At 42.7% G+C, this 12,668-nt stretch overlaps 1 protein-coding gene and 1 long non-coding RNA gene across 3 annotated transcripts in view; one reads left to right on the forward strand and one right to left on the reverse strand.

The window, feature by feature from the left end:
- Positions 1-3,007, reverse strand: part of schip1 (schwannomin interacting protein 1) — a 42,095-nt gene extending 39,088 nt beyond the window's left edge. The window contains exon 1 of one of the 2 annotated variants that reach the window (XM_020088528.2): positions 2,479-3,007. In XM_020088528.2, coding sequence (XP_019944087.1) covers positions 2,479-2,487 — 9 coding nt within the window. In that variant the 5' untranslated portion in view covers positions 2,488-3,007. Of the gene's footprint in view, positions 1-1,399; positions 1,979-2,478 lie in introns of those variants that run through there. The other variant, XM_020088527.2, reaches the window with a different exon arrangement.
- Positions 3,008-3,025: 18 nt separating this feature from the next.
- LOC138411984 (uncharacterized) lies at positions 3,026-12,211 on the forward strand. Its single transcript, XR_011244474.1, has 3 exons — positions 3,026-3,164; positions 6,356-6,499; positions 11,858-12,211. It is a non-coding gene; the product is annotated as an uncharacterized lncRNA (long non-coding RNA).
- Positions 12,212-12,668: the final 457 nt, after the last annotated feature.

A 12,668-nucleotide genomic window follows, 5' to 3' on the forward strand; every position in this document is an offset into this window, starting at 1 on the left:
GCGGGTTCTGTGTGGCTGGATGTGGCAGAATAATATCCCACCACCCACTGCTACATCTGCACAGGGACAAAACAAGAGAGCTGAGCTGAGAGAGAGCGACACAGATGCGTCGACGCACAATAAACCTAACAGTGACACAGACGGATGCGTCCAGAGTTGTTGTCTAACCTTGATGGTGCTGCTCCCATAGAGCTCCAATCACTGCCTGACTGATTAGTTTGCAGCTAATGAAAATGTCTGTGTTGTTTACAGCCCTCCACAAATCTTCGCCTGACCTGAGACTTGTCTGTTGCCCAGTTATCAGTCTTCTCTCCACAGGAGTGCATCATCGTAGCGCCTCACAACACTTTTAAAAAGTTAATGAAAAGCAAGGAGCTGCAAAAAAATTCTCTAAGGGCAAAGAGAACTTAACGACGCATTCCTGCATGATCCACATTATGAGCTGCTGTGGAAAATGAATTAATTATGAGTATTGGTAATTACTGGTTAAGATCATTAGGACTTGCTAGTTTCTAATGGAACATTTTAAAGGGAGAAAATACACTAATGAGAAAAAGCTTTCTTGAGTTATGGCTACTAGACCACACCTGTGCAGACGCTGGCTGTTGACGTCAAAGAACAAGAAGGCTAAAGGGTACATATAAAGCAAAGTGACTCAGCATATTGGGGACTAGAAGCTGATACAATTTATAGACATGAACCATTTTGTGCTGAGAAACCTGCATTTCTCCATGAAATGCCAACAGGTCACGTAGAATACGAGTGGAGTTGCTGCAGGGATGATGTTGGCCCTGGCTGCACAAAAGCCCCACTTTGCCTCAACACCATGGTAAAATAGTTCAAACAGCATCACTAAAAACATCTTGCTAAGATGTTCCAATGCTAGAATATAAAATACTGATTTGCTTGTTATCCCTCAGTAATACTATGCAAAATACCCCATTCAAGTCAATGAGATCATTCCTTTGGGATCTGGACATGAAGAACTCCAAACACACACAAACAACCTTGTACTTCTATCTTAGTGAGGAAACTCATTGGCATAAACGATTCCCTAACCCCTTCTCTATAACCTAATTCTAACCCTAAACATAAAATCGAACAGCCCATTGAAAGTCCTTACTTTCCCAGATTGTCACTTTTAGGTCGAAATGGTCCTCAGTAAGATATATCAGCAAGTAGACACACACACACACACACACACACACACACACACACACCATTACCAGCCTACTTATGGCCTAATACTGTGAAACCTCCTCGACTATGTATGTTTACAGCAAAAATAACAACAGTCACCATTGTGAAATATTGTTAAATGTAACAATAAGGCTTCAAATGTAACATAATTTTAAAATACCATGTATCAGTCTATCAGTTCATCAGAGAACCACCTTACCGACGAGCTCATCAAACGCGCTGGACCACGGTCACCAGTCCCTGTCTGTGTGCGTGAACCAGCGCGTCATCCTGGCTTTGTCACCCTCTAAGATATAAACTATGATTCAGGAAACGGGTGTGTTTTCCTTTTCCAAAGTAGGAAGGTGCTACAGCAGCTGCAGAGTATCCAAGCCGCCGATATATCGCGTTTCAAATCTCGGTCATCGCCTCGTTCCTTGGAGCGTTTTCCCGGTTTGTGCGCGCACAGCCTCCGATATTATCGCGTCAAAACACGACACGTCACATGAGCCGGATCACAAAAGGTGAAATCATTTAAAGTGTGCATCTGTGTGAATGAGAGAGAGAGAGAGAGAGAGAGACAGACAGAGAGAGAGAGAAAGAGAGAGAGAGAGAGGCTGGGGCGGTAAAAGCTGATCCTCTGTGGGATTAAGCGACGCGCAGGCAGACAGACTCTACACACAGGCTGGATTTGACCAACAAAATACATGCAAATTGACAGCTGCACCGACCCCCCCACCCCGCAGCCAGGCGGGTGTTATGGGTGGGTGGGTGCAGGGTGTTTAATTTATGTCGAACACTTCCCTCGCAACTCTGCCGATCTCTGGAGCTAAATGGCTTTTTAATGCCAGAGACACCATCGCATACGCCCAGTCTCCAAGTGGCATGTTCTCCCTCTCTTCGCACGCATGACAGTCCCGTGATTGCACCTGGAAATCATGTATGAAGGCTGTAGGTTATTTAAGATCAAAGTCTGATTGTCATCATTAAGCTTTTACGCGTTTCTTTAATTTGCAGAGTCATCCATATAGGCTAGTCAAATGATGTAATGCCCCCCCTCCCTCCCTAAAAGAAAAGTCCCAGGAGGAACCTGATATCACACCCCCACCCCGGCAACAGCAGGGCACAGAAACGCCCAATACCCCAGCATCACAACCCCTGACCCCCCCCCCCCCCCATCTCCATGCACGATTATCGGTCACATTTAAAGTCATGGATGAAAAAGCTGCACCCTGGGGACGAGCTAAAAGTAGCCTCGAACGCACGATCACTGCCATGTAAGCGGAGCCATGTACTCACTGCCATCATCCGTGTAGCCTCCGCTCCGCCGTCTCAAGACATAGTAAAGTGTGGAGAATAAAAATCCCAGGTGCCGGCTTGTTTCACGGCAGCTGTATTCTAAGGACGGGTGGTGGTCGGGCAGGCTGCGCCGGAGAAATGACAGAGAGCCGGTGGGTAATTCAGTGCATTCATCGCTCTGTCTGTCTGAGTCTGTCCGACAGAGGAGCCAGCCGGAGTCTGGAGTCCTGCTGTGGGGAGGAAGAACAAGGGAATAGACGTGGATGGCTTAAAATCCCAGTGGGTCAGCGCCGCTTCTCTCCTCTCTCCTCCCCGGCGCACAACACTTCAGCTCAGCCTTGCGCGCTCGCTCCCTCACGTCAGCTGGAGGATAAATAGGCTCCGAGTAAAGTGCTTCCCCTTATGTTGTGAGCTTCTACGCAAGCAGGCTCCCGTTTTATTCTCTATCATTCAGCTACTACTTGAGAGACGAGACTCCGAGCTACACTGCAAAACCACGCACGCTGAAGCTGCTGCTTCCCTGTTGGCACATGCCGGTCTGGTGTTAGAGGCTCTGTGGCTCTCTGTCGCAGCCTGCAGCTCCGAGGACGAAGTGACGACGACAGAACTAAACTAAAGCCACATCCTTCTGCACCCACTGACCTTGCTGAAGAGAGACAGAGGCAGAGAGAGAGGAAACTATTTAGGTAAATTATTAAACATGCTTCTGATGGTCTCAATTTAGAGCAGAGGACCTATTTTCTATCACACATCTGATTTTAAATCTAATTGGAGCAAAAGTTGCATTTCAGACTTGATCGGAATTACCTGGTTTACCTGTTATTGCTACACCTGTATAACATAACTGCATCAGCATTGCAATAAATCCAGCCTCTGAGATATAGTCATGATATTCAGTTTGTTGTCAGGTTTGTGTATCACATGGGTGGATTCAAATGCTTTACACTAAAACATGTGCAGCCCCACAGCTGCTGGTTTCCATACACTGTCAAAGGCAAGCACAATCAGTCAGGCTGTATAAATAACACTTGTATTGGACAAAACTGTAATGTTCATCTATAAAACTACAGCACAAAGGGCAAGTTGATCATCAAACCCCTACACATGAAATATTACACATTGCTCGGAGACCTCTGCATTAGATTAACAGAGCAGTATCAATACCCAACAGTGCAGCCGGAGCTCTCAATCTCTTTAACAATCTATATGCCATTAAAGCCTCTCAACACCACTGACATACTTCCTTTCTTGTAGCCTGTACTTTTCCAGTATTCGGTCCATCATTGCTGAATATGACTCAGCCAATGCAACCAGGTATAAAACCACCACTGGATATGTGTCCAAAAATGGACTATTATCAACCTTTCCTCTAGGAATTGTAGTAAAGCTGAAACTGTTTATTATTCCATTAGTCATCAGTCAGCAGGGAAGAACGGATGGTTCACAGAAGAATGAAAATTCACTCATTATCTACTCACCACTATGCCGATGGAGGAGGTGGTGAAGTGTCCACACAACACTTTTGGAGTTTCAGGGGTACTCAGCATTGCAGCCAAATCCAATACAACTGGTGTAACTGGTGACTCCTTCTTCAGTTGTAATAAAACAACAGAAAGTGGCATCATCCAAATGTCTGTAAGCCCCGGATACTCTAAACGGAGTAATTTACACCATGTTTTTAGCCTATTACCTCGCCCGAGGGGCATGTGACAACATCAGTGATAGTCAGCAATGACTGCAGCTATTTAGCGATGCTACTTGAACTGGCGATGCTATTGCAGTATGGAGGCATTTTCTCTTTTTTCCTGTTGTTTTTTTACATTTGACAAAGTGGTCTCCCAGTTATTTCAACTGTACTGGATTTGGCTGCAATGCTGTTCACCCACCTTTCTATTTGCATAGTGGTGAGTAGATAATGATCCCTTTAAGCTGGTTCCAGATTCTGAAATGTGAGAAGTTGCGACTTTTCATATATAAGATAGTTTAAGGGTTGTAGAATAGGACAGACAAAAAGGAAGCTCCTGAGTCAATGTTTATGAAATGGCCTGGTTTGCTATGCATTAATAATGTTGCTGTTTGATGATGTGCACTGTTTGCTAAGTGTTGCTCTGTTCTTTGTTTACTGGGACGTAATTTGTAAAGGTGAATGTAGTGTTGTGAAAATGAGTTTTATTGATTAAATGAACCAACCATCCAACCAACCGACCCAGCAACCAACCAAGAAACAATCTGACCTACCAGGCAACCGAGGGAACAACCAACCAACTGACCATCCGACTGACTGACTGACTGACTGATTAATCAACCTTCCACTCACCATCCAACCATCTTAAATGCAGTGTCAGAGCTGAAGAGGGGTTAACACCAACAAATCATATCCTCATGTTGCATTCAGTTTCCTCTCGCAGCAGCTGCTAATTTACATTCCCTGAAATAGAAGTTAAATGTCAATGATAAACCAATCTCATCACAGAAGCAGTAAAATGTACAGTGGAGCATTTATACAGCAAGTGCAGTGATTAGGGATTATATCTGCATCTCTTAAGTGGAATGCCAAACATCTGGGGACACAGAAGCGAGGCTTTGTGCTTCACTGATGTTGTTGGGAATCTCATTGAGTCACAACTTTCTCTGCCCTGCACGGCTGGCTGGGCGCAGCTGAGATTTGTAGTTGTTTGAAGGAGGGGGGCTGTTCTCAGTTATGGTGCGTTTAATGTATAACAAAGGAGTTCATCCATGTAATAACAGAGCAGTACTTCGAAGACCCCTGGCTGAGTCTCTCCTCACACTGCAGTTGGGACAGCACGACTGGGGATCTCCCTAAAGAGCAGACAGCAGGAGTCCAGCTTATTGCTACCACTCCATTCCCCACTGCCGCTTTCAATTCTCTTATCAGCCCTTCCACTCCTCCCATCTGTGTTTCCTGCCCTATTCCCCAAACATGAATCCGTCATAGTGGAAGTAGCTGTAGAGTTAACTGAATGTCTTTAAGAAGGATGAGCCACTTGTATCTGTTTTATCTTAGAAAGAATGTGACAACTATATGTCTGTATGCTCACCAGACAATTAACTTATTAACTCTGTTACAGTAACATAGGAGGCAGATTTTGGTCTCGCTTGCACACGTGCACACATAATTTGATATCTTTGAAGTTTCTCTTCCCCTTCAATGTCACAGCCTCTAAAACAGTTTTGACACCCTGTCCTTCCCCTCAGTGAATTGTTTCACAAAACAATAAAAGCACCAACGAGCTTGGAGTCAGGAGGGTCAGATGAAGATGTCCATGATCTGTCACATCAAAGATCTGTGATCCATGTCTTCATCACATCTTGAAGAGGAGGATGACTTTTACTGTACTTTTGATTGAGGAGGTGGTCACAGAAAGTGTACCATGCAACACTTTCACGTCAATCTCCCCCTCCTTTTTGTTTTTTTTCTTCCACTTCACTAAGAAGCAGTGGTGCAGTGTCTGTCAAGCTGCCATTCAGTGGGATTCACTAATCAACAAGGGACAGAAACATGTGGAAAAACATCCCAGTCTAGATCTACAGTATCTGGAAAAGCATTGCTCTATCTAAACGTCCTAACAGTCCATCCAAGGCAGATATCTGGCAGGAATCACTGAAGGCCCATTACTGACACAGCGATAAGGCAGGAGAAAAGAATGCTCCTCAGATAATACTGAAAAGTCAGGGAACATCTTCCTCTGCTTATATCAGCCTCAAAGGCCTTTAAAAAACAGCCAGCTCCTGACAGTTCGTGAGAAATTGAAACTGTCTCTGCCTTGTCAGGAACTGACCAACTCTAACGGAGAGACACCGAAAGTGACCTTGGAGAATTCTCCCCCCCTCTCACTCTCTCTCTCTCACTTTCCAGTGACTGAGGGGGAAGAGCTAACCTTGAAATAAGACTCGGGCCAAACCAGAGGACAGAAAATGAAGCGTCACAAACTTCAGTGTGGTACAAGGCCAACCTGCAGATGGGGAAATGTCCTGCCTTGTTATCAGAAACAACAGGCCAGTGAGTAGACTCAACACCCGGGTCACACCATGTCATGTCTCTTTCAGCTAAATAAGACCTGATCCCGACTGACATGAAAGAAATCTTTATACTTCACCTTGTACCTTTTGATTTTTAAAACGCTTAACAACCCATTACTGTGTGTGAAAGACTGGTGGTTTCTGTTAGTCTTTCTTGTTCAGTCTTGCATGTAGAGGAGTTTGATAACAGAGTATAAGTATCTCTAAATCTCCATCATCCTCAAACGGCTTAAAGTATTTAACAACCACGTTGAAGAGGTAATCCAGCCACATTGTACCACAAAACTCATTCTTGTTGTTTTCCACTGCTTATGCATCAAAGATGGATTCATGGTTTGCACTATGAGTGACTATGTGTGCAGACTCCATAATCAAGCTGTAGCTAACACCCTGAATTCCTTTAAAATGTAACTGCTTGTCCAGGCTGGTCAACCGGGACCATTTATTTTTATCTAAACTAAGGAGGTTTTATTTTGATTGCTGTTTGTCTGACTTTGAGCAGGATTACTTACAAACTACAGAATCAATTTTCTTGGGCCATGGAAGAACCCATTCGCTTTTGGAATGGATTTTATTTAATTTCCATAAAATTGTGAGATACGGCGTTTTTCAACATTTGATGAATTTCTCGAGAATTCACGTTATTTAGATCTTATATATTATAACGTGCTTGTATTTACGAACAAGTGAAATTTGATGCGGATCTGGATTTTGTGAATCAAAACCCAGAAAGTATTTTGAGGGGGTGATCTTTATGCATTTAATGTGAGCAGTTTGCACAATATGTCTGTGTACATGGTATGTGTATCTGATCTAAACACATACAATTGCAATATGGAGATTAAGTGGCCAACCAGCCTTTGCGAAAATAAATGCTCTCCAAGTACCCCTCTAGTTCTAGTGGTGTTAATGAAGACAACATAAAGGAGGTCTTCAGAAATTCACTATTAGATCCAGTTCCACTGCACAAATTCAGCTTTCCACAGTCACTGCTCTTAGTCTCAGTGAATGAGTGAAGAAACATTATTCAGGATTGCATGAGTGAAGTCGGTTTGGTAATGAATCAAGACAAGAGTGGAGTTACGCTTGTATGTAACTGGAGTTTTATGTAAGTAGCCCACAGTCACTCCCCATTACTACGTATATGAAAAGATGTGAGCACAGTTATGGTGGGGAATATAATTAAACATAATATAATTAAACACATACAGTATATTACATCTGCCTAATGGGGGTATTAGTGGGTGAAATCTGACACTGAAGTGTAAAACAAAACCTTCACTATCTTCAGGGGACTCCCAGCGATCACTTGCATTCAAGCGTATCTGTTATGATTTAAGGAAGAAATAATTTTAGAAACAGTTTCATTAACTGCCTTGCTATTGCACACAATACATATTAATACAGTATATTTTTCAATAAGAACTAGAATTGCACAAGTAGAGTGTAAACCTACAACATTCCTCCTAAACTGAGTCAAATTGCACACACTCATAGATATCATTCTTTTCGATATGTTTGATGTTTTTTTTCCATGTCTTTTTGGCTAATGCATCTAATCAAATATCTGAATTAATGATTACATTAAAATTAATTCAATATATCAATAAAGCAGATTTGCAACATATTTACCCAATGACCTACTTCATGAGGGAAAAACCACCATAGTCTAAATTGTGCTGCAAACTGTCCGACAAATTTATATCATACACTATATATCATATCATCACTACCCAACACACACCCACACACACACATTTGCTACACACAAAGTGCCACACAAAGCAATGTGTGCCTTGAGATGGCAGCAACAGCAGCAGGATGCAGGACTGTGTGATGATGAATAGAGATGTCAGATGGCCACAATAGAGGTTGGATCTGTAACTGGATGACTGACCCAGCATTCTAAATTGAATGGGTGGCCAAACCATTGAGATTGGCCGTCCTAAACACAATGATGATTTACTCCATTCAGATCACTAGGGGAGTGAAGGGGAGGAACAAAGAGCAGTGTGTGTGAATATCTGGGTGTTCCTCATTTCCTTGGCAACTACATGCATACGTGTGTGCAGAGACATGCACATGTATGTTCATTTGCGATAAATACGTGCTCATGATGCACGACAATGAACCTTTCTGTCATGTTTTTGTAATTGTGTTTGCATAATCTGCTCAACCACAGCGCCTGTATTGGATTGCACCGTTAATACCTGGCTGTGACATATTGATCTTCCTTTCCATACTGTAAATCCAGCCAACGAATTCACTTGCTAATGAAGTGTGAAATGAATTGTGAGAGCAACATCTTGTCCAAGCTATATACAAGCACTCACAGCTATTAGATGCATTTGAATGGGAGGCATGTCTGGATGCAGTCTATGCAGTATAGTGTGTGTCTCTGCAGTGTACAGCTTGTCACCCGACGTGGACAGACTCGGATTTATCAAATTTGTATAGCTTGGGTTATAGCGGCTGAATTTAGCGGTAGACCACATTTCATGCATTTCAGCATTCATCAGGATGCCTTAAATCCAAACTACCAATTACTGAAAAGACCAGAATATGTGCGTATGGCCATAACCATAAAGAAAGAAATGTGGGGAAAACAAATAGCAATAAATGTGATGAAGGAGGAGGCAATAGTATAACTGAAGGGGAGGAGGAGGAGAGTTACTGTGACGAAGGAGCTGAGGAAGATAAAAATGTTGCTACTGATTATGTTGACAATCAGAACAGAAATCAGAGTCATTACAGCCATGCTTGTGCTGATGAAAATGATAGATTCTAAAACTATAGTTAGGAGTTATAGATGATCAAGTTGACATGCAGGATTAATCCAAACCAATATGGTCTGGAGAGAAAATAGAAAAGGAGAAGTTTTTCTGCAACAGTTGGGAAATGATAAATCCATAAATCCATCCATCCATCATTTATACAACCTATCCTTTAACGGTTGCAGGGGGCAGCTGGAACCAATCCCTGCTACCATTGGGTGATGTACATACATACAAATAACTATTCACACTCACACTCACATCTACATTCAATTTAGAGCCATCAATTAACCCAAGCCAAATCTGCATAACACAAGGAGAACATGCAAACAGCACAGAGAAAGACTAGAATAGGAACCTTCTTGTGAGGCAACGATACTAACCACTGCACCACCATGCCACCCAGAGCTGAAAAATCTGTAGATAAATTCAAGTCCAAATATTAAATTCGATCAAAGATCTTTATGCTGCAGGAAATTGAAATTCAGGCCCAAACTCCCCAGGGGACTGGAGCCAGCAGTGTCGGGAAAAGTCAGCCAAGTCGTTAATGAAGTTATGACCAGAGACACTGCTGTGGCAGGAGATCTTAATCGCATGCTAGAGTGGAGGGCCGGGGCCTACTTCAGACCCATTTGGTCCATGGCACACTAATGTTAATTAGAGCAAAAGAAGGGGAGGTTTGTAATCTGCTCAATTAGCCCAGGCTGTAGAGGCACCCTGTGGGGCTGAGCAGAGATTCAGATCCAGGACTGTGTGCCTATTACTGAAAACCATTTTCAAGAATCACAAGGAAGGTTTATATAATGGTCATGGTTAGATTTATAACACTATATTCATTTTCAGATTTACCACCTCTCTCAAATGCTGGAGGAATTTCAGGTCAGATGTTTTTTTCCTCCTCCTCTCCCTCCTCTTTATGTTTCCCTACACCTTATTTCCCTGCCCTTTTGCTCTTTCTGCAACGTGGCAGAAAACATCCAGTGGTTAAAGAGTCACATATAGAAACGAAGACGTCGAGAGTTTGTCAGGTCCCAATCCCCGGTCTCTCCCTCTCTCTCTCGCTCTCTCTCCCTCCCTCTCTCTCTCTCTCTCTCTCTGTGTTGCCAGCCTGGCTTGCCTCCATGGCTGTTTCTGTGCCCCGTCAGCAGTAACGCCAGGCAGAGATATGCATCCACCCTAACCCTGCGCTCAGCTCCGCACCATGCAGTGCACAGACGTCCATGCAATTTACTGCCCGTCCCGAATTGGATGACTTCTCTGGTGTTTTGTGCAGGCCTCGCACCTGCTGTTCTCCACCTTCTCTCATAAACAACTAAACATCCAGAGATTGGGAGGGAGCGAGGCAGCAGGAATTGATTTAAGGAGCAAATTAAACCAGGAAGGACTGAATGAGATAGAAGATTGAGAAAGGGTTGATGGTTGAAACAGATAAAAATGAGACTTTTCTCCATGCACACACCTGCAGAGAGATTCTACTGTAACACTGAGCACAAGGTTGATAGTGGAAAATATGGCATGGAAGTCATCAGGTATTGTGCAGCTTTCAGCACCAGCCCAGCATCAACACAGCTGCTGATGATGTACAGCTTTCACCGTTTGACCTCAGAGGCAGTAACCTGCCAGGTCACTGGAGAATTATTAGGGTTAACCTCAATATGATCAGCTGTGATGTGGCTGAGTGACAACTCCATTTTATACCTGGGTTGATGATGGTTGATGTGTGTCTGTGTTTTCTAGTAATACACGTGTGCATGTGAACCCTGGGAGACCCCAGCAGGTGCTGGCACACAGGCTAAATCAATTATTGATCCTTCCCAGAATGCCATGTTTCAGAAACTACTGCATCACAGTCAGATGTGGTCTCGTAACTCATCATCGCAGAGATGGCAAGAAGCAGGTAGCAACGCTCCCTTCACTCCAGCAGCAACCATGCTGTGTTGTGTCATGTGATTGGAGTGTAACTGTCCCTTGGGGCCAGAATACATGACGACCTGGTCACCTGAAAGAACTCTGATACTGGATTGGATACCTTAGATTATGGTCAATCCCTTAGTTTTTTTGTTTTTACTTTCTTCAAGTGCTACTACAGTGTAGCAATAGTTATACACAGTTAATGGAGTAGAAAGGCCAGGCTATATTGGGATGTACGGTGTACATATGCAATATTTGCCCTCTGTCACAGAGAATCACATGTTTTTCTCTCTGACTCAGTTGGAAAAGTTGTAGCTCCCCAATATGTTTTTAAATGGAGCCCAGCTACATTTTAATTTGCTGTAATAAGTAAATTGAGTTTGTAAAGTTATTCTACAGTAATTTTCCTGACTGGGCATTACCATTATAATCGTTATCATTTTCTGAATTGTGTCCACTGTAACAATATCTGTCTTTGATAGAGGTTAGGTTAATTCTCAGTGCTGTTTGTATCCTTTCAGTAAATAGCCAATTGAATTCTTTTCTCAGTTCCTAAGAACAGCCTAAAAGTGTGCAAAAGATTAATTTACTGTCCTCCCTGCTCTTTCTCCTTAACAGTAATTTCTCCTTCTTTTGTCTGTACTGTTTTACAGGAAAACGGTGCCAACAGTGTTTTAATCCGAAAAAATCCTCCATCTGTAACAGGATGTTATATTGTCTCTGAATAATTGCAGTCCCCCTCAAGGTGAAGGTTCAGCTTTATATGCACATTCTTGCAGCCTTGATACACTGCTCGTATAATCCAATCTTCCCTTCAAAGATAAAATAAACTCCTCATTTTAACTCATGTCACTACATTGTCTGAGTATCTATAACTGGATTAATTATAATCTTTGCAAGGCCACAGACATTTATCAACTTTTTTTTCTGCAAGGGGTTATAAAGAACAAACTCAGTATTCTCTGTTACCATTACCTATATGTATTAACATACATTGTTTATCAGAGGTGGGGTGGGTGTCCCAGCTTGACATCTTGTCGCTGCAGGGTTAAAGCTTTGGGCTTTTCTCGACTTCATGTGGTTTACCTGCTGCAGCTATGGTTAGCTCTGGGGCTATACTGGCAAGTCTTTGAAAAGCTTGTTCAGCTACTGGCGATAATAAAGGGGGAAGGTTGCTTTTTTCACAACTAATATAGGGATGAAAAGTAGCTCAAATTTTCTGGAGGTATTGTCACAGTTGTGAAGCATTGCTACTTGTTTTGTCAGGGTTGTATGGATAACCTTATGCTTTTCTAGACATTCAGTAAATGTTGTTTTCCTTATATTTCTTTTCTCGCAGGACTCACTGGGATCAGCATCCATATGCATTTGGAGCTTTTTTGTCTTTAATTTATCACCAGAACTACTCCTGCAAGTGATTCAAATTTCACTGAAAATATTATTGCTGCAATTTCATTACTCCTC

The sequence above is a fragment of the Paralichthys olivaceus genome, chromosome 11 (assembly GCF_024713975.1).
Source record: "Paralichthys olivaceus isolate ysfri-2021 chromosome 11, ASM2471397v2, whole genome shotgun sequence".
In the NCBI taxonomy this organism is placed as follows: Eukaryota; Metazoa; Chordata; class Actinopteri; order Pleuronectiformes; family Paralichthyidae; genus Paralichthys; species Paralichthys olivaceus.